At 43.5% G+C, this 22662-nt stretch overlaps 1 protein-coding gene across 5 annotated transcripts in view; it reads right to left on the bottom strand.

The window, feature by feature from the left end:
- The window catches only part of FAXC (failed axon connections homolog, metaxin like GST domain containing), a 73610-nt gene extending 55015 nt beyond the window's left edge, over positions 1 to 18595 (bottom strand). For 2 of the 5 annotated variants that reach the window (XR_004926235.2, XM_036121027.2), the window contains exons 1-3: positions 17573 to 18134; positions 12075 to 12210; positions 3 to 199 (exon numbers count right to left, since the gene is read on the bottom strand). Coding sequence is in view for 4 of the 5 variants with exons in the window: in XM_036121027.2 (XP_035976920.1) it covers positions 3 to 199; positions 12075 to 12210; positions 17573 to 17838 (599 nt within the window). In the remaining variant the exon portion in view is untranslated. Of the gene's footprint in view, positions 1 to 2; positions 200 to 12074; positions 12211 to 15075; positions 15097 to 17572; positions 18135 to 18179; positions 18361 to 18481 lie in introns of those variants that run through there. The other 3 variants (XM_036121028.2, XM_036121029.2, XM_036121030.2) reach the window with 3 other exon arrangements.
- Between the last annotated feature and the right edge of the window lie 4067 nt (positions 18596 to 22662).

The raw sequence follows: 22662 nt of genomic DNA, 5'->3' as shown, positions 1-22662 counted from the left end.
ACCAGTAGAAGTGCTCCTCCACCATCTTGGTCACTGCTCTGGAGATGGCTCTTTCGTGAGGGCCAAGGTTTTTGTTTAAATTCACTCCAAGTTTCTCTTCCAGAAAGTCAATTATGAATTCTGTGCCAGAAACTTTTTCATGATTATATTCAATCCAAGGCATTTTCCCTTGAGCAGAAAGTTTTCCACCAAAATAATTCTAAGCAGAGTAAATTTTAAAAAGAGAAAAGCAATGTTTTATTTAAATTTCACTGTATGGTTAACAGAAACAAACATTTCAACCCTATATTTGATCGTGGCTGTACTTGTTCAAGTGAATGAACTCAGCACATAAACTCTTTAAGACCATAAATAGTCACTCTTGAAGGAAAAAAAAAAAGGATTTACCTCACATGAAGATATTACTTTACTCCCATAGATTTTATCATGAGCTCTGGTATATTGTTACAAAAAAGCCCAGAGAGGAGAGGTAGTGCTGAAATGATCCTGGTAACAGTTGGTCTAGTTATAATGTAAGAACAAGCCACAGATGCAAAACAGTGAAAATAAACCGTAATAAGGCTCACATTGGCCAGGCTACTAACCAAAGACCTCATCTGAAACCCACCAACTTATGCCTAAATAATGCTTAATACCACTACACTGCAAACAAGTGGTCCCAGAAATTATAACACTTAGGTGTAAGAACATGCATCTAACAGATTCAACTCCAGTACCAGCTAAAATGTAGATTCCTGGGCCCCAGCTCAGATCAGAATCCCAGGAATGGTGCCCAGAACTCTGTATCTGTGATAAGTTCCCCTTTGATTCACACTCGTGCTAGAATCTTACAGTGTCTCAGAGGACATGGTCCCAGATGCGGTGGAGTCAGGGTGAGGGAGTCATACACTTTATGAACACTGGGAATTAGAGTGACATTTGCTGCCCCCACTCCTTGGCCAGGCACTAGACATTTCCCTTGATGTTGCCCAGGAGAAATGTCACATACCTCTAAAAGTTGCTGGTACATCAGACATTCTTGTAATTTGTACACTAAAGATGTAAATTTACCATATAACATAGCACCTGTTTCAGATTAACTCTTTATACCACCCATATCATCCTAACACATCCCCTTCAGGACTCTTGTCATTTGCAGACGGATTCTACCCTGCACACTGGCATCAGAGGAAACTGTTTGCAATGCAAATGAGATACAAGATCTCTGCTGCTCAAAATTACCCAGTGGTGTTTAATGGGTCTATTCTAACCCCTTCCACATAGCAGTCTAGGCCTATACCATCTAGCCACTGCCCGCCTGCCCAGCCTCCTTGCTATCAACCCCTCCAGCCTTCTGAATTCCAACTGCCCACACCCAAACACATCAAAGTCTTTGCCACCTCTCTGACTTTGTACACACTTTACCTTTTATAGGAATCCTTTCCCCCAACCTCTGCCAAGTCATATCCATCCTAAAATATTTAGTTCAAATTTCACCTTGTTGGTGAACTATTTCCCCAAGGTGCAACCATCACTTCCTTTCCTCCAAGCTTCCACTGTACAGTGTATATTCCCCTCTTCTTATAATATTACTGTTTGTACCTCTGCCTTTCCCTCTAGACCACCCCCCTCCCTGAGCATTTGGTACATTTTATCTAGACCCCTTTTAAAAACTGGAGTAACAAAAATTAATTATTGATTCTTATGGAAATGAAAGTTCTAGTAGGTTTTTGTCATCAAAACTTTTATTTTTAGATGCAGAAAAAGTATTTGACAAAATTCAACATCCATTCATGATAAAAAACTCTCAACAAAGTGGGTATAGAGGGAACATACCTAAAGAGAATAAAGGCCATATATGAAAAACCCACAGCTAACATCATACTCAATGGTGAAAAGCTGAAAGCTTTTCCTCTAAGATCAGGAACAAGACAAGGATGTCTACTCTTGCCACTTTTATTCAACATAGTACTGGAAGTCCTAGCCACAGCAATCACACAAAAGAAATAAAAGGCAGCCAAATTGGTAAGAGGAAGTAAAACTGTCATTATTAGTAGATGACATGATACTGCATATAGAAAACCCTAAAGGCTCCACCAAAAATCTGTTAGAATAAATGAATTCAGTAAAGTTGCAGAATATAACATTAATATACAGAAACCTGTTGTATTTCTATACATTAATAATGAACTAGCAGAAATAAATATTAAGAAAACAATTCCATTTACAATTGCATCAAAAGAGGAAAAAAAAATACCTAGGAATAAGTTTAACCAAGGAGGTAAAAGACCAAAACTGAAAACTATAAGACACTGATGAAAGACACTGAAGACTACACAAATAAATAGAAAGATATACCATGCTCATAGATTGGAAGAATTAATATTATTCAAAGGTCCATACTACTCATAGCAATCTACAGATTCAATTCAATCCCTACCAAAATACTATTAATATTTGTCAAAGAACTGGAATGAATTATCCTAATTTGTATAGAACTATAAAAGACCCTGAATAGCCAAAGCAATCTTGGGAAAGAAGAACGAAGCTGAAGGCATCACACTCCCTGATTTCAAACTATACTACAAAGGTACAGTAATCAAAACAGTACGGGTACTGGCATAAAAACAGACACATTGATCAATGGAACAGAATAGAGTGACCAGAAATAAACCCATGCTTATATGGTCAATTAATCTATGAGAAAGGAGGCAAAAATATACAATGGAAAAAGTCTCTTCCATAAATGGTGCTGGGAAACCTAGAGAGCTACATGCAAAAGAATGAAACTGGACAACTTTCTTACACTACACACAAAAATAAACTCAAAATAGATTAAATACCTAAATGTAAGACCTGAGACCATAAAACTTTTTTTTTTTAAAGATTTATTTATTTATTTGAGAGAGAGAGCATGAGAGGGGGGAGGGTCAGAGTGAGAAGCAGATTCCCTGCCAAGCAGGGAGCCCAATGTGGGACTCAATCCTGGGACTCCAGGATCATGACCTGAGCCGAAGGCAGACACTTAACAACTGAGCCACCCAGGCACCCTGAGACCATAAAACATTTAAAAGAAAATGTAGGCAGTAATCTCTTGGACATCAGCCTTAACAATATTTTTCTGGATCTGTTTCCTCAAGCAAGAGAAACAAAAGCAAAAATAAACAACTGGGACTAAACTAAAAAGCTTTTGCACAACAAAGGAAACCATCAACAAAACAAAAGGGCTACCTACCAAAAGGGAAAAAATATTTGCAAATGATATATCCAATAAGGAGTTAATGTCCAAAATATATAAAGAACTCCTACAACTCAATACTAAAAAAAGAATAATAATAATAATCTGATTTCTAAAAGGTCAGAGGACCAGGACAGGCATTTTTCCAAAGAAGATTTAGATAGCCAACAGATGCATGAAAAGATGTTCAATGTCACTAATCATTAGGGAAATGCAAATCAAAACCACCACGAGATATTACCTCACACTAGCCAGAATAGTATCAAAAAGTCAAGAAATAACAGGTGTTGGCAAGAATGTAGGAAAAAGGAAACCCTCATGCACTGTTGGTGGGAAACTTAATTGGTGCAACCACTATGGAAAACAGTATGGAGGTTCCTCAAAAAATTAAAAACAGGGGCGCCTGGGTGGTGCAGTCAGTTATGTGTCTGACTCTTGGTTTGGGCTCAGGTAGTGATCTCAGGGTCCTGTAATCAAGCCCCGCATTGGGCTTCATGCTCTGTGCAGAGTCTGCTTGAGTTTTTCTCTCCCTCTGCCCCTCCCCCTGTGTGCACTCTCTCTCTTTCAAATAAATAATAAATAAATCTTTTAAAAAAATTAAAAACAGAAACACCATACAATCCAGTGATTCCACTACTAGGTGTTTACCCAAAGAAAACAAAACACTAATTTGAAAAGATATATGCACCCCTATGTTTACTGCAGCATTATTTATAATAGCCAAGGTATAGAAGCAACACAAGTGTCCATCAATAAGCGAACGCATAAATAAGATGTGGGATGGATGGATGGATGGATAGATAGATAGATAGATAGATAGATAGAATGGAATATTACTCAGCCATAAAAAAGAATGAAATTTTGCCATTTGCAACAATATGGATAGAACTAGAGGGTAGTATGCTAAGTGAAATAAATCAGACAGAAAAGACAAATACCATATGCTTTATATGTGGAATATTATATGTAGAATCTAAAAAAACCAACCAAACAAACCAAAAACAGACTCATTAATACAGAAAACAAACTGGTGGGTGTCAGAGGGAAGGGATGTAGGGGTTAGGCAAAATAGGTGAAGGGGATCAAGAGGTACAAACTTCCAGTTATAAGATCATAGGGATGAAAAGTACAGTATGGGACATATAGTCAATAATATTGTAATAACTTTGTATGGTGACAGATGGTAACTACACTTATGGTGGTGAGTACTTTGTAATGTATATAATTGTCAAATCATTGTTGTGCACTGAAACTAACATAACATTGCATGTCTACTATACTCCAATAAAAATAAAAATAAAAAAGATCAACTACTTGCTTGCTAGATAAAAAAATAGGAGACAACATTTTAGAGACACTATGATCAAATCTAATTAAAAATTAGGTGAATTCAAAAAATACTAAAAAGAGAAACATAAAAATGTTTAAAGTAATTGGCAAGAGTATGAGATGCAGATGATCTTTCCATGAACTTCAATTTTTCAGAATTGGTTATATTAGTGTTAAAATAAAAACATATCTTTTAAAAATAATACTTAATTTTCCTTAACTTCCTTAAATATATTCAAGAACTCCTGGCCTGTTTTATTTAAGCAATTGGAGTCTGACTGGCCCACTGAGGGTAGTTTCTGAAAGTAGTTTTGAGAAGAAACATGAAGAGGTAAATCCTCTATATTTTTCCCGAGCTGAAGTTTCCCCCTGCAAGTCTGCCCTACGAGAGAATCTACACTTACACTATATTATTAGCATAGCAGCGAAAGCCATAGGCTTTGAGTTTAAAAATCTCATTCCATCATTTATTCAGTGTGGCCCTGGTCTTCCCTGGGTCTCCCTTAATCTTTCCTGGGCCTCAATTTCCTCATCTACAGAATGGGGATAACAACAGTTGCAGGAGTAAGTGAGAAAATGCACATGAAGTGTTTGACAGGTGCCTTCATCAGAAGTATTAACATCACCATCACCATTCTGAAATGGAGAATGTGAGACCTTAAAAGTAATCCCAGAAGAACCATGAGAGACGATGGACTCTGAGAAACAAACTGAGGGTTCTAGAGGGGAGGGGGGTGGGGGGATGGGTCAGCCTGGTGATGGGTATTAAAGAGGGCACGCTCTGCATGGAGCACTGGGTGTTATGCACAAACAATGAATCGTGGAACACTGCATCAAAAACTAATGATGTAATGTATGCTGATTAACATAACAATAAAAAAATTTTTAAAAAAAAGTAATCCCAAAGTCTTGGGACGCTGACTTGCTACACTAACCATGGTCCCCTCACTTTTCAGCTTATATACATCCATTACATTCACTGCGTCCCTGGAGCCATCTTGAAAGGTCTCCCACTGGCTACATTTCAGATAATTTGAGCAACTTTTGTGGATTAGAACACTTTGGGAAAAAAAAAAAATCCATGCATCCACTGTTATGAAATAGTAAGAAATACATATGTTGGTCTCTGCCCCCAGTTCCCAACACAGAGCCCCTAAAAGCCTTATAAAAATTCCTAAGTGATAAGAGCACTAGGAGCATCTTTTGTCTTAATGAGGTGACTCTGGGTGGGCTCCTTGGATGGTTCCTGGGTGCTGGCTGGTCACCAGAAAGACCAAACCTTGATTAGCAGCCAGGAATTTTCAGCCCTGCCCCCCTCCTTCATCCTCCAGAAAGAGGAGAGGGGCTGGAAATTGACTTAATACTTGATCATGCCTATGTGAGGAAGCCTCCATAAAATCCCAAAAGTATGGGGTTCAGAGAGCTTTCAGATGAGCAGATACATCCATACGGGGAGGGTGACACACCCCAATTCCACAGGAACAGAAGCTTCTGCACTCGGAGCCTCCCAGACCTCACCCTACATATCACTTCATTTGGTTGCTCATTTGTATCTTTTAATGTATTTTTAATGAACTGGTAAACGTAAGTGCTTCCCTGAATTCTGTAGAGGGGGAAGGATACAGTGTGTGGGACTGAGCCCTTAACCTGTGGGATATGACACTGTCTCTGGGTAGACAGTGTCAGAATTGAATTAAATTATAGGACACCCAGATCGTGTCACAGAGAGTTGCCTGGTGTGGAGGAAAACGTCCACACATTTGGTGACCAGAAGTGTCAGAAATGAAGTGTTTTATGTTAGTAGTAAAGGAGACTCACAGGAAAGAAACACACAATAGGGAAAACTGGGTTTTCTCCCATATAAAAAGGAAAAAATGGAGCACTTCCCTTTACAACTATGTGTTGTAGTTTTGTAGAAAAAAAATGTCCTTATTTTTTGGAGATGCATACTGAAGTATTAAGGGGTGAAATGGCATGATTTCTGCAGCTTACTTTCAAATGGTTCATAAAAAATTGTTCACGATGGTTTATATAAAGAGAAATAAAGCAAAAAAGGCAATAATTGGTGAATTTAGGTGAAGGGCATATGGATATTCACAGTGCTAGGCTTTTAACTTGTCTGTAGCTTAGAAAATTTTAACACAAAAAGACGGGGCAGGGGTGGGGGACAGACAAGATCAGCAAATAAATAGAACAATCAAAAGTTAGGGCTGGGGGTGCCTGGATGGCTCAGTCAGTTAAGCGTCGGCTTTCGGCTCAGGTCATGATCTCCAGGTCCTGGGATCAAGCCCCACGGCGGGCTCCCCGCTTAGCGGGGAGTCTGCTTCTCCCTCTCCCTCTGCCCCTCATTCATACTAGCTCTCTCTCTCTCTCAAATAAATAAAATCTTAAAAAAAAAAAAAAAAAGGGCTGAAAGCCAGAGCAGAGTTCCAAATGAGCCATTTTCTTTCTGTTTCTTTCTCATATTTAAAAAAAGTTATTGTGTGAAATACAGGCTTCTTAATACAACCAGTTACGGCAAACGATGTAGGCATCTTCGTGTGTGTCTGGAGAAATGTATGGAAGGGTGGCCCAAAGTGTTAGTGATGGCAATCTCTAGCTAGTAAGATGCCAGGTGATTTTCACTTCCCACTTACACTCTGGGTATTGTTTGAAATTCTTATAAGGACCACACATCATCTATATGTAATCAGAAAAAAAAGATAAAGATATTTTCGTTTTGAAAAAAAAATTAACCATACCTGCAGGACCTCCTTGTACCTTTTCTGCAACTTCCTATGAATCTATAATTATTACAAAATGAAAAGTTTTCAAAATTGACCTACTAATATGTGTATTCTGATTTTAAAAAGATGGAAAGATAGTAACTGTGACCCATCGATCAGGGTTTAAAAAAAAAACAAAAGCCTTTTAGTTTCTACTAATGGTCATCAAATATTTATTCCAGTCTCTCTTTGGTTAAAACGTAAAAAAAAAAAAAAAAAAAAAAACTTCAAATATAAAGTCGTGCTCTTAGGAATATGGCATTTTAAAATTTTCTTTTTCACGGCACAGGGCAAAGAAGGGGCAGAGCGTAGAGCTCTCTGGACCTCCGACAAAATGCCTCCGTACCACTGAGCACAGGGGACGCATCCCCCGCCCCCACCCAGCACTTCCCAGGCGCCAGCTGCATAAACCCAAACCCTCACTGAGGGCACACAGGTCCCAAGGCACCCGGGGCAGGCACAGAGCAGCCTTCTAAACCACAGAACCGTTTTTCTCTTACAAATCTCTGCCCTGAGCTGAACACCCCCTCCATTTATTTTCCACAGAGACCTCACAGAAGAAAAATCACGCCCACACCTTTCTTTTAAAATACATACATTATAGAGAGATATAGTATATGTACCAAACAAGAAATAATAATTCTGCAAGGGGGTAAGTGGTCACCTCCCCCAAGGCCTCTGCACCAGCTTCAGGCTCCTGGTGAGATGTGTGTCCCGCAGCTCCAGTCACACGCACTAAAATCAGCTGCTCTGCGACATGGGCTGCTGGTAAAGGCAGGATTGGCAGGACTGGCAGGCTTGCAGGCAAGAGGGGACAGGGCAGCACAGCGTGGCAGCTGGGCCGGCCCTGCAACCAGCGCGATCGCTTCATCAAGGGGAGGGGGCGCAAGAGATCTAGAAAGCCCTCAGAGACTACAGAGCACAAAATTCAGTCCCGGCGCCCTAACTGCCCCAAAGCTGTCAAGCTAACTGTCAGGACTGGGTCAAGAGTGATGATGACACAGAGACAGGCAGCTGCTGGAGCCCTCGGTGACACGTACCTTCCAGCGCAGGCTGCCAACACCAAGCTCAACAATGATCTTTCCGATCTGACCCACTGCATCTAGATGCTTCAAGCTTTGTCTGTCTTCAGTGCTGTTTTCTCCTCTATTCCTGGCTTAGAAAGTTCCAAATAATAGCTGTGTTCCTCTCTCCAGACTCAGCCCTTGCATTCCAGTTCCCAGTCCCAAACAACCCCCTTCTGGTCCCCAAACACGCCGTGCCCTCCCAGAGCCCTTCACCCGCAGTCCGTTAGGTACCACTCCCATCGTTTCCCCAGTGGCGCCTCCATAATAGCACTCACCGAGCCAAGAGGCTGCCACTCATCTCATCCCAGCACTGCCTTAGGAGGGTCACTGCCGCCCCATCCCCTCTTCTGCAGAGAAACTGGCTCAGAAACCACAGGCCCGGGGGCACCGGGAGCTGCAGGGTTAACATTATCCCGGCAGCCAAGAGCTTGGCCCAGCTGCTCTGTTACAAGCACAGGAGACCCCTCCTCCCGGTGCTGCCACTTTGTCAGAGCTTACAGGTGAAGCCCTGACCAGTCGGAGGCACTTGGAGAGGGGCAGCAAACCAGAGGGACCATAGTGGTTTGGGGGTGCCTGGGCTCACCTCTTACTTTTCTTACATGCCCTCAGAGGCACCAACCTGTAGCGTAAGCTCTGGCCCTTGCCCCGTACAAACCCCCAGGCAGGGAAGTGGACATCTCTGGCAAAAGGAAATCTCAAACCAAAGTCGATACGAGACGTGTACAACCTCATCAGACGGAATGTTTACACCATGAAGCAGGATTATGGGGACAGACCAATTTTAATTAGCATAACAGAGATCCTCTAAGGTGTAAAAGAAGAAATTGTAATACAAATCACGGAGAACTATTAAGAAGAAAAATACAGAAGTTGAACACAATAGACAAGCAGCTCGATGGGCACAAGAAGAGGACAGAGAGATGCGACGGAATGTCAGGAAGACGAATTCAGCTAGAAGGAGGAAGAAAAGAATGAAGGAATATATTCAGATATAGAGAAAATAAAAGCAGAGATTTCAGCATCCGGATAATAGGGGACAAGAAGGAAGAAGGCTAAAACAAATAAAAAAGAAAAGGAAGTATTTGGAGAAAATTAATAATTCCCCAGAATTAAAAAAAAAGATTCAAGATTTCATACTACAAGAGTTTAGAAAGGACCAAACAAGATACATAAAGACCCACACCAAGGCACATCATAGTGAAATTTAAGTATATTGAGATTAAATGCAAATTCTAAAAGCTTCCAGAAAGAAAGAGAGAGCAAAAGATCTGACTAACATCAGATTTTTCTGCGTCTGCAATACCGACGCAGAAAGACAAGGCAGTGATATTCTTAAAGCCCTGAAGGGAGGCGCCTGGGTGGCTCAGATGGTTAAGCGTCTGCCTTCGGCTCAGGTCATGATCCCAGGGTCCTGAGATCAAGCCCCGCATCGGACTCCCTGCTCGGCGGGAAGCCTGCTTCTCCCTCTCCCCCTGCCCCTGCTTGTGTTCCCTCTCTCACTGTCTCTCTCTCTCTGTCAAATAAATAAATAAAATCTTAAAAAAAAAAAAAAAAAAAGCCCTGAAGGAAAAGAACTTTGAACGCAGACATCTCAAACGTGAGGGCAAAATAAAGACGTCCTCAGGCATGCAAAGCCACTGGAGGTTTGCTGCATAAAGGCTCAATCTGAAAGTATGCATCAAGGAAGTGCTCAAATATAAGGATAAATAAACAAGGAGGAGAAGATACATGGGAAATAAGGCTGGTCAAAAACTTAGTCAGCTTTGTTGCCTAAAAAAGAACCAGGAAAAAAAAGGAAAGGATTTCCAAAATTCCAGAATTAAAAACATTAGACAACAACAACACACTTGGGATCAGGGCTGGGAAAAGAAAGACCCAAGGTTCACACGAACCTGTAAGATCCTTGTATTATCAGAGGACTAAGACGGCATTTGAGAAATGATAATAGGGATAAATAAACTCCAATTTGGATCTTAAGAGCAACCGCCATAACAACAAAAACAGAATTTGTTTTAAATGATAAGAAAGTTTCTTTTTATCTATCCATTAGAAAGCAGGAAACGAGAAAAAAATTTAAAAACCAATGTAATATGGAGAAAAAATATTAAATAAGATGTTAGGAAAAAATAAATAAATAAATAAATAAAGATGTTAGAGATAACTTAGTTAAACAATAATTACAAGTGTAAATGAAAAAACACAGCAATTAAGGACTCTTAGATTGGCTACAAGTAATACATTGCCTGTGAGAGACAGATACACACAAAGAAAAGAGAAAGAGGATGGAGAAGGGTATCCCAAGCAAATATGAACCAAAAGAGAGCTGGAGAATCAATCTCAATATCTGACAATATAAAATTCAAGCAGTAAAAAAAAGCAGGGGACACAGCCATGTGCTATGTATACTGGGAGAAGAAACAAAAGAGTATAAATATGACCTTTCACATTATATCTACCTAACCATTATGATCTCTTACATAAAGCAAGAACTGAGGGTGCTTGAGTGGCTCAGTCATTAAGCGTCTGCCTTTGGCTCAGGTCATGATCCTGGGGTCCTGGGATGGAGCCCTGCATCGGGCTCCCTGCTCAGCGGGGAGCCTGCTTCTCCCTCTCCCACTCCCCCTGCTTGTGTTCCCTCTCTCGCTGTGTCTCTCTCTGTCAAATAAATACAATCTTTAAAAAAAAAAAAAAAAAAAAAACCAAGAACTGAGAGGATGGCAGGAAGAAAAGATAAATCAACAAATACCCGTGGATATTTAAATCTACTCCTTTCAGAAACTGCTAGAACAGGCAAACAAAAAATAAGCAGAAATATACAAGAGCTAAATAATCCACTAAACAAACGCTCAAGCAAGTAAATCTAGAGAGCTCTTCACCCAAACAGAGAATACGGAATGATTTTCAACATTCATAAAAACTAGCCACACTCTAGGCTAAAGCCTCAGTAAATTTCAAGGACTCAGTATCACAGAGACTGTCTGCTCTGATCACAAAATTAAAAAACAATAACAAAAATCAAAGCTTTACAAACTTGTATATATAGCTAGATATCAGGTGAAAAAGAAAGAGAAGGGAAAAATTTTTTTAAAAAATACATAGAACTGAGTAACAATGAAAACACAACCTGCCAAATTTGTGAGACACAGCTCGCAGAAGAACGGATACTGTTAAATACATGCCTCTGGTCATTCTTGAATGCGGAAATGAGCGAATGTTTCCCTGAAAGCCACACAAGCAGAACATGGAGCACCCTGGAAAAGCTCTCACAAAATCTACAACTAGCTCCCTGGTGGCCTGCCAGGTGCTCTGCCCCCTAGGATTCATGAGAGACAAAATATAATGCTATCAAACAGAAATCTCAAGGAAAAAACCACACGGAGCAATGGTACCCCACCTTTATTAATAGCTGCCCAGGAGGCCTATCCAAGCTTAACCAAGGCCTAATCTATGTCAGGAAAAAAATACCATGACCCTGAAACTTACAAAAGTCCATACCCTTTGGATCCCCCATTAAACTGGATGTAAAAACCAACAGACCCTAGAATCCAGGCTCTCCTAAGTATCTAAGGACCAGGCACTGCTAATTTCATACCCACCCCTCGGCCACCAAGAGCAAGCCCTTCCCACCGTGTGAGATGAGGAACTCCCCCTCTGATGTTACTGTCGTGAGAATAAGACACGTTTGTACACAAGTACCTGGTAGGGTAAGTCAGCCATCCTTAAGTAAGTTTCCATTTTCAAACAGAAAGGAGACAAACTGGGGACACCATTGTTAGGTCTTGCAAACTGATGCAAAATAATAGCATCTTTGGAGTCAATCTCTTGCTGTTTCCTGCCAAAACCAAAACAGAAATAAAGAACAATCCACGTGTTACACATTCAATTCCCTGAGTTCCCCGGAGGTCCCTGTGGGTTGTAGCTCCTCCATGAACAAGCAGATCTGTTTGTCACAGGGGCTCACCTCACCCAGGAGCAGACTGGAAGCTTAGCCAAAACACGAGACAACCTGACAAACGATCGCGGTGACCCCGAGGGCTTAGAGAGTAGCTATGTATCAACCTCCCTCGGCTCACTATAGCCCATGGGGGCAGGAAGAGTACTTTGTAATACAGGCCCACCCTTCTCCAGCGGGCTATGCTTAGTGGCCAGGTACAAGCTGAAGGGATAAAAATGACAGTGTGTGCTTCCTGGGTGTCGGGCATTGTTCTAAGGGCATCACAGGTATTATTTCATTTAATCTTCACAATAACTTTATGAGGGAGCTACTACTCTTATCATGGGTGATAGATGAGGAAACTGAGGCAGAGAGGATTGCCTTGCCCAAAGTCACCTTGCTAGTAAATGGCATACCCTGGACCGAACCAGGCAAGCAGAGTCTACGTTCTTGACCCCTGGACTGTACCATGAAACTGTCCCTAGAACCCAGGAATAACAGCACAGTTTTACTCTGCTAGGAACCAAGACTGCAGGGAATCTGAGACCCTGAATATTCTGGTCCCCCTTCCAAACCATGTGTGCCCTCACCTGGCCTTTCATCTGTGTGATGCCAAGGAAGCTGGCTTCTGGGCTTTCATCTTCTCTAGCTTCCCAGGGTCCCCGCTCTAGACACACAGCATATTAACTTAATACCCTGCCTCTTCTCTTTCTTCTCTCTCAGCCACACGTCTAGCTTTCCCTTGGCTACTTTTTTGGGTGGGAGGATTTCCCTGGTGCAGCTTTTCAGTGGACACCGTATAACAGAGAAAATGCTAGATTCCAAGTGTGGACACCTGGGGTCACATCCAAGCCCTGCTTCCTACTGGCCACGTTACCCTAGGCCTCTCTTCCTCTCACCCACAGAAAGTGAGGGCAGTACCAATTCTGCATCAGTTAGCATGAGGATTAAATTTTAAAAATCAGTAAATATTTGTGGAGCTATCAAGCAGCGTGTAAGAATGGTAGAAATCTATTCTCATTCAGAGATACGGTCTTATCCCCTTAAACTACACTATCTCATCATCCCCCACAGCTTCGCTCCTACACCACCCTCAGGAACCATTTGCAATTCCCCGTCTTTAGCTCGACCCAACCACTTCCCAGTCAGATAGACCTCACTCTTCCCCTGGGCCTTCCCTGAGCCTCTGGTTCCGTCACATCACTCCCAGTTTAACCTACTTCCACCCAAGCAAGGGCAAGCTCTTTGTATCATCAGCCCATGGAGCTCACATCCTGCGGCATCTGCGTTCAGTAAAACCAACTCTGTCGGAGACGTTTACCACCGGAGCGCCCATTCCACTTAAAGGGTTCAGAATGACTCACTTGGAAAACACTGCTCAAGTCAAAAGAACACAAATATTTGCTGTTTTCCAGCAATATTTGCTATATAAAACAAAGACTTTCATTCAGATGAAATGTTGGGGAGGTCAGATATTAAAATTAAGAAGCGTCTTAGACTGTTCCCAGAGAGCACAAACTAGATTTGACAATTAACTGATTTTGTCCAGTCCAATAATTCAAGTCACAGAGTGGTATTTTCATGTAAAGTAGCCAGACAAAAATTTAAGAACTGGAAAGAGAGGAGATAAATGTAAAATCTTCTGCTCTGCTGGCCAGAAATACCTAATTCTAATGGTTAACTTGGGCCATATCATATTAAGAATGGATGCGACAAGCATATGCCAATGACTTTGTATACATGATGCATATTATTTCATTCTGAAGTAACACCATAGCGTGGATATTGTTATAGTTTGAATTCAGTGTATTATACTATACAGTAGATAAGGAAACTGAAGCTCAGAGAGGTTAAAGGAGTATCACTGTAAGATCAGGTCATTATTAGCTCCAGATCCCAAGCCCTTAAGCCCCTTCAACACCACTGAAATGGGCAATTTCTCAAGTAATTCTATCAAAACAGCCAGTTTGACTCAGGCCACTCAAGCCTGGAACTTACCGAAGGAAGTTTTGATAGCCAATGATGGCCAACTTTTATTGCATGCTCACTTCCATGTCAAACTGTTCGAAGCAATTCACACGTGCTAACTCAATCAACTCCATAAGGCAGGCTACTATGATTACCCCCATTTTACAGATGAGAAAACCAAGTAGCCAAGAAGCTTCTTCTCATCTCCAAGGTTATGTGGTTAAAATAAGCAAAGTGAATGTGGACCTGCTCTGGCTCCAGAGCCCTCCTTCCACACATCAGAAACTACTCTCTAACGTAGAAGAATCAGAGGAGCGGGTATTTTTTAAAATACCTGGACAGCTGTACTTTCCAAAGTGGCTTTATAATGAGGGTTATATAAGAGAACACGTACGGAACAGCAAGACTAGCCCCTACTCCCATAATGACGGATATCATGGATGACCATGCCTCTGTGTACGGCTGACCAGCCGTTGGTTTATGGAGGTCCGATGTTGGTTGACCTGGGGGCTGCTCTGAGTCCCTAAATTCTCTAGGACAGGTTGAGCCCAAGGGCCCAAAGTGCAAAAGATCTACCAACAACACAATCATTATTTAGTCATTCAATTTACAAACCACACATTCTCAAATGGATTGAATTTAAGATAGCTGCTAGGCTGTCACTGCTCAGGGGAAGTAAAGCAGAGGGTTGAGACAATATTTGGTTAAAAATACTGCCATGGGAAAAGCAGGCATAAAATTCAAAATACCTCCTTTGGTTATACTCCTTAATGAAACTTCCTAAGTAATTCTCACCAGTCAACTTTCCTTTACACGCTAGACACATGGCCACACACTCAGGTTAAGTCTCTCCCGCAGAAAATCCAAGTCGAGTGGTAACGACTTCACCACTGTCCGTGACCTCAGACGCTGTGATCACTTCAAGGTGTGTCTTCCAGCCTGCAGATTCCGGATTGGTTTGTTTTGCCTAAACTACAGAGACATCTGACACTGAGAGTTCGCCCTAAATGGAAGTCTCTGTCATGTCACCTCTGACTTACAGTCCCAGAACTTGCTCAGTCTTTCTCCCTGTCTTTCTGTGTCCCTAGAGGCTGTCAAAAACTCAGGTCCCTGCCACAGGCCTGTCTTCCCTGGGCCATGCCCCAATTCTTTACGTTTCTCTTCGTCTCCCTCCAGCCAGGCTTATGTTGTCATTGGTACTTTCTAGGAGGCAGCGGGAAAAAATGCAGACTCCGCACACACACATTCCCAGGTCTGGATCCTACTACTCTTGCTGTGTGATCTTGGGCAAGTGGTTTAACCTCCCTCCCTCAGTTGTAAATGCCTTCTCTAAGAAATGGGAATCAAGCATCCAACCACAGTTGAGAGGGATAAATGCAAGTAAAGCACTTCTATACAGAGTCCCTACTAAGAGATCAAAAGTGGGCGGCCATTTTTATTATTTGCCTTATAACAGGGTTTTCTACTCCATTATAACATATTTCCTACCCAGGCTTTAGACATCCATCAAGAAACAAAAGTGAATAAACTAAGGATTAAAAACGTCCCAATCTAAAGAAGTATCCAAGTAGTATGCTAAGTGGGGAAGGACACATCTGTGGGCAGAGGGTTCTTCTGTGTCCAGAGACCACACCTGCCAGGGCGTGGCCTGTTCCCTGGATGAGCTCTGGGCTCCTGGCTATTTCTGCAAGGTCATTTAAGCAAGGTTTAGACCTGGTCCTATGAAGCTGTGCCTTCACTCCCTCCACAAAGTGTTAAACCGGCGAGAAGCTACATGGTTCTGGATCCTGAAAAGGTTCTGGACTGAAATATAATTGAGAAACAACTGGGTTACCATTTAAAGTACTGTACAAATGTTTTGGTTTTTTCATACAGCTTGAAATCTAACTTGAAATCAAGTTCTAAAACTAGCAAAAATAGGAAATGATCTAGAGAAATTCACTTTAAATTCACTTTAAAAATCTTTATGTGTTTCGACTAGATGATTCAAGCCACCTGCTAAGGGAGAGAATTCAGGGTACATAATAAGCTTAAAATAAAACTTCTCAATTATGGCTAAATAATAGTGAAAGCCAATACATTTCCTCAGACCTAAATGATTTCCCACCCTCTCAAGAGACTAGAAATATTCAAAATACCTAAGTTAGCCTGTCACAATGTCCTGGAATCCCTGCAGGCCTGTTAAAGGTCACGGATCACTGTCTTTGTTTATAAGCTATTGTGTAGGATCCCCCCCTGGAAAAAGGCAGTGTGGAACACATTTGTCACTACTTAAAAAATACTGACCAACAGGGATATTCTGAGCTATTGAAAACTGCCCACTTCTGGTCATCTCCCAGGGTCATATGGCTCCAACGCATGGAAATTTTAATCATAAATTGATGTTATCAGTGAGCCAAAGGCCCATCCTAGGAGCCTATGGTATTCCCCTACTCAAACAAAGATCTCATGTCTTTCTGGATGTACCAACAGTAGGGGCCTCCATTTTCTGGCATTTCCAAGTCAGTCCTGTAAACATTCTGCGGCAGGCAGCCTATGCAACTGTTTACGGCCCTGGGTGACTCCCGTGTTCTTGCCAAACGCGCCCATGTGCTAGTCCCGTCCTCGGATCTCCCACTGCTCGCACGACAATGGCATTGAAACCCCACAAGGGTGCTTAGCTTGAAATACCTGAGCAGCCGCTAACCAGGTTAAGGCTGCACCAAACCTGCACAGCACTCTACTTGACCGTGCCTCTTTAACAGGGACCCGGAGGGCTCTGGGGCTTTTGCAATTTCAGCTCTTTGATGATGTTGAAATTTGGGGAGGGATAGTGAAGAACTAACCTTTAAGTAAAAGATAAGGTTAGTGGTTAATATTCCGGCATTATTACCTACAAACAAATAAGGCATTTCATGAAAGTGTAACTTAGTATCTCTACCAGGCCTCATTCTTTTTTTTTTTTTTCCAGGCCTCATTCTATTGTTGCAAACATTGCACTTAGGATCTTACTAAGGGCATTCCCTAATAGACTCTTGCTCCACAACAACCCGGAGAATTTTTGCTTTTTAGCACCAAAGGACTGGGACACAAATGTTTTCCCCTCCCACTACCAGTTTAATTCTCCTGTCAACTCGAAACTGACCCTCAGGCCAGGTGACCACGGACTGCCTCTAAGGAAAGGTTAAGGGCAGGATTCTTGGGCATTTGCACGGCGTGACCGAGAGGCTGGCACGGTCCCCCCTCGCGCCAGCCCTGCCCTGGCCAGGTGCCCCTCTCGGCGCCCCTGCGCGGGGCCCTCTCTCCGGCTCACCTAATGACCAGGAGTTCGTGGAGCAGATACGCAGCTGCGGCCAGCAAAGCTCCCCCGGTCAAGTAAAGTGTTTTCTTCCACCAGGGATCGGAGCCCAGCCCTGCCATGATCCCACCGTAATCCTGCAAAGGGAAAGCGATGATGTCCCCATAAAAGGAGAAGGGCTCCTCGGACCCGGCCCACCAGCCGAAGAAGGAGACGCTCTGGTTCCAGCTCAGATCCACCACGCACGGCCTGGACGAGGCAAAGCCAACCCCCCAGTGCATGCTGCGCGGCTGGCTGCGGGCGCCCCTCCCAGGGCCCGCGCCGCCCGCATGGGAATGGGGCCGGAGCGGCCCGGCGCGGGCTCAGCGGCGCGCTGGGTGCGCGGGCGGCGCGGGCGGCGGCGACCGAGGCGGCGGCGGCGGCGGAGGAGGAGCAGGAAGGGCGCGGGCCGCGGGCGGCGGGCCTGGCCGGCGGGGCCCCAGGGCCCGGGGCGGCAGCGGCGGCCGCCGGGTCCCCCCGCAGCGGCCTCTCCGCGCCGCTCTTTGTGTCGGCGCCTGGAGAAGGCCGCGTGATGTCATTGCTCCCCGGGGCAGGGAAACAGAGGCGGGATAAAGTCACCTACCCCGCGCCCTGCCCCCGCCCCGCATCTCCGCGGTCCGGCGGCCTCCGCCCCGGCCGGAGCTGCAGGGCTGGGCGCGCCCGGCGGGCTCCGCGCCTCCAGGCGGCACGGCCGGGAACGGCTCGGCGCGCTAGGGCTAGGGTTGCGGAGGTGCCTGGAAATGCGGCTCCACGGGGAGGAAGCTGCAGTCAGGGCCCGGATCTCCGTCCGCCCCCCCTCCCCCCGGCCCCCGGGCCCCGGCCCGCCCTCCGCTGTCGCTCCAGCTCCTCCCGCAGGCCCGAGAGCGCGGAGCGCGCGGGACTCACCTGAGGCCGCGCCGAGGGGCAGGCAGGAAACGCCACCCGGCGGGGGCTGGGAACTAGGGCCCGGATTAAGGTCGGCAATTAGATTGTTCTGGCCATTAGGAAAGCGCTGTGTATTTGCATAATTTATAAAAACACTCTTATTACAGTGCACAGTTACCTGGGTCTTGGCCGTGTGCTCACGGAGAGATGTCTGGTTTGACAAATAACAACAAAAATGTACTCTAGAGAGATTGCCCCTCTGACAGACCCAGCTCAAGTCTTTCCCCTTTGAAATCAGTATCAGGGAACTCATAGATGTGGGGTGTTTGGGCTTGTTTTCCTTTTCTTTTCGGTGCAGAAAATGTGGCGTGTGTGTGTGTGTTCAATTTTTTTCCTTTAACTTCATTTTTAAATTCATTTTGAAAAGTTAGTAAGTCCAAACAATAGGGCCATGTTTCATAGTTTTATGATACACACACGAATTTTAGCAAGAGCATGAATAGCTTAAAATTGTTTGGAAGAACTGGAAAAAAAAAAAAAATCAAGTAGGGGATTTATCTATCACTCCAAAGGTGAAAGGATGGGTATAGGAACCCTCCAGGCTTTAGCGTCAGGGGGCAGACACTGGGGTAAAGGAGGACTCCCTTTCTACTTCCGTTACCACACCAGCCCCTTAGAACAGCAGTGAATGCTGTCACGTTCCTAAAATACGGGCTTTGGGCCACCATGAAGGAGATAACGGCGGAAGGTGCTAGCCATGAACCAGCACTTGCGGGATTCCATTCACCACTGTGTCCGCACACGTGACCTGTGTGGGAGAAGCAGTGTGTGCGCTTGGAAGCGAAATTCCCATAAGCAGGTTCTAAGGAATGGAACCCAAGGGCCTGCTGGAGTGACAGAGGTGGTCACCAGATTCTTCCTGGGGGAGGGACCAGAAGGCTTCAGGAAGCAGAGCGGGCAAGTTTGGGATCAGCGCAGAAATTCTCCATGCCGGCATGCCTGGCTGGCTCAGTGGGTAGAGCATGCGGCTCTTGATCTCCAGATGGTGAGTTTGATCCCCACGTTGGGTGTAGCGATTGCTTAAATAAATAAACTTTATTTTTAAATTTTTTTAAATAAATAAACTTAAAAAAGAAAGAAAGAAATGCTCTGTGCAGAGATGGGACAAGGAGCTCTGCACCAGTGATTCTTCGTTCTTCTATGCCCTTCCCACATAGCACTAAGTCTTTGCTCTCATTAGAAGTTGAGCCAATATTTAAAGAGTGACCATTTGTTATTTGGTACTGAATTATTTGCCTGAGTGTCCAGGTTCAGCCATGGGGATGAGCATAAATCACCTGCAGTGAAGCAATATGGAAGGCAAAAGGGAGAATCAACACTGGCAAACTTGATGTCCAGGAAACAAGTTAGAAACCAGATGAATTGAATGTTTTGATCCCAGAGAGCCACTTGCTGCATTTTACTCCCACAGCTCTTCTGGTAGGCAGACCTGCCCCACCCACTCATGGAAGCCCGGCTAACTGCTGCTTCCTGGTCCTATCAGATCATCTTTGAGCATTACCTGGTCTTTAGTTCAAATGTGGTTTAAATTTTCAAAGACGGGGCGCCTGGGTGGCTCAGTCGTTAAGCGCCTGCCTTCGGCTCAGGTCATGATCCCAGCGTTCTGGGATCGAGCCCTGCATGGGTCTCCCTGCTCCACGGGAAGCCTGCTTCTCCCTCTCCCTCTGCCCCTGCTTGTGTTCCCTCTCTTGCTGTGTCTCTCTCTGTCAAATAAATAAATAAAATCTTTAAAAAAAATAAAAAGAAATAAATTTTCAGAGACGCCCTGAAGGAAACATCTTTTAGATGCACATGTAAATAAAATAAAATTTCACGAGAAAAGCTAAAATATAATCTTAATCTGATGCAAATTAAAATTTAGCCTTTAGACTTGTGGCATAGAAGAGAGATTACTAAAACTCAGCTTGTAGAAAAGTGAAAGGAGGCAGAGTAATCTCTGCAGAGTCAGTAGACATAAGAAGTGGACAAATTTTGGTATGAGAATGTCAGAACAAAGCTATGGGGAACAAGGAAAGCAGCTACAGCTGTGAAGGCACAGGAGCCATGCAAGGCTTAACCAACCTTTGTGCAAGCTCGGACAAGCCCTACATGGCCAAGCTGCTCCACAAAGTGATGCAACCCACCCGTAAAGAGAAGGAAGACTATGGCTCAGAGGCAGGGGCTCAGCTCCAGGGGAGCGGTGGTGGTGTAGTTAACAGCCAGAGGGGAACTGAACAGACCTGGGTCAACAACTGAGTCTTCCAAAGAATGGCTCCTCACAATCCCCTGTGTAGGGCCAGATCCCAGGCTGAATCCCCAGTGGCTGTGCGGGACTCCTAGTCCTGCAGGATGAAGGTGTAGAGAGCTAAGTATGCCTGCCCTCCAGCCCCCCTCCCAGGGCTCCTTCAGCTACTGAAATGGTATGAAGACTATGGGTGCCAGATGTCCACCTCTTCGCACCACCGCCACCAATTCTGACAGCCTTCGTGTCAAAACCATGGACATTAGCTCCAAGCTAGAGGGATCTTGTTATTTTTCTTTTGCAAGGACTTTGTTTTATTAACTCTAATTGAGGTTTTACAAGACAAGAAAAGGAAAGGGACTAATATTTATTGTACACCAGACCTGCCTGTCTGGTGATATTTTTTTCAGTAACTTTTCAAAACAACCTGTAGTGGATAAGTATTGCCATCCCCATTAACAAATGAGGAAAGTGAAGCTAAGGAAGGTAAATTAACAAGTTCAATTCCTAGAGCTAGGTAATGATACAGCCAGGATTCAAACCCACTGTGTCTTACACCAGCAGCCCTTTGAGCTTTCCACCATCTACAGTATCTCAAATGTAGCAGGGCTAGAGTGCTGTCCATGGTATTCCATCTTTACACCATTCTATTCTGAACTATGTCTAAATCTCATAGCTACAAATCCTCAAATACCTACCAGTTATACTGTCACCTTTGGAGAAAGGTGGGCTCAGACAGTTCCTTATGCTAATACTGCTATGCCTATTTATGCCTGGCTTTGATGATATGACAAGGGACAAGTAAATCGGTGCTTCCCAAACTTGTATATCAGCTGCAGCTCTGCCATAATGATCAAATAAGGGACAATTAGATCAGTTCTTCTCAAACGTTAGTGTGCATATGAATCACTTGGGATCTTTTTAACATACAAATTCTAACTCAGTAGTTCTGGTGTGAGGTCTGAAATTCTGCATTTCTAACAAGCTTCCTGGTAAGACTAAACCATACTTTGATTAAAAGTGGTCTAAGCCAACTGAACTCTACATCTGAAACTAATGATATGCTATATGTTAATTAATTGAATTTAAATAAAATAATAAAAAAATAAAAGTGGTCTACACCACCAGCTTATGAAGAGGATCAAAGACTCTGCCCAAAAGGACCCCCCCAACACACACACACTCCATGTTGGATGGTTCTAAACCAACCCAATCAAGTCACAGTTCTTGATGAGTTTGAACACCAGACATACAGATAAAAGGGTTGGTGCGGCAGAATCAGACATGGAGAGAAAATGAATCAAGACTCAAGAGGAGCAATTAGAAGAGACAGGAATGCATATCACTTTTGAGAGGTCCTAGTCCAAATGCTAGGAGCTGAGAGAGGAAGCCATGGGGAGGAGAGTTGTGGGGGAGGGGAGTGGGTGTGGGAAGGGGGAGAAAACAGAGGATCCTGGGAGATTACTGTTAGCATAGCAACTTTCTCAAGTGCCAACACAAAGAGCATAAACAAATGGATACAATTCTTTTATAAATGTCATTGATACTTGAAAAAATTTATATTATACTTCATGTTTCAAAATACAGCTTAAAAGATTTAAGACCTTGCTGCTGTGGTAATAATAAGTGGATGTGATGCTGGTACTGTTGCTGGTTTTACATTATAAAATTTAAGATGTCATTTTATTAAAATATCTCTAAAATATTAAAAATTAAAATATTATTCAAAGAATAAACAATTTAATTGATAATGTTACCCTGGATTTTATTGTAAAGCTTCTGCTTTCTTGGCTTGACTTGTGGGGAAGAGATCTAACACTACCCTACCCAGGCATCCCGAATCCTCACCGACGTTAGAGCTGGAAGCTAGTATATCACCACAAAGTGACTTTGACTATCTGCTTTCTGATTGGCTGGCCTT

Source organism: Halichoerus grypus, chromosome 9, assembly GCF_964656455.1.
Source record: "Halichoerus grypus chromosome 9, mHalGry1.hap1.1, whole genome shotgun sequence".
Lineage (NCBI taxonomy): Eukaryota > Metazoa > Chordata > Mammalia > Carnivora > Phocidae > Halichoerus > Halichoerus grypus.
This window is presented reverse-complemented; position numbering and strand designations above follow the sequence as displayed.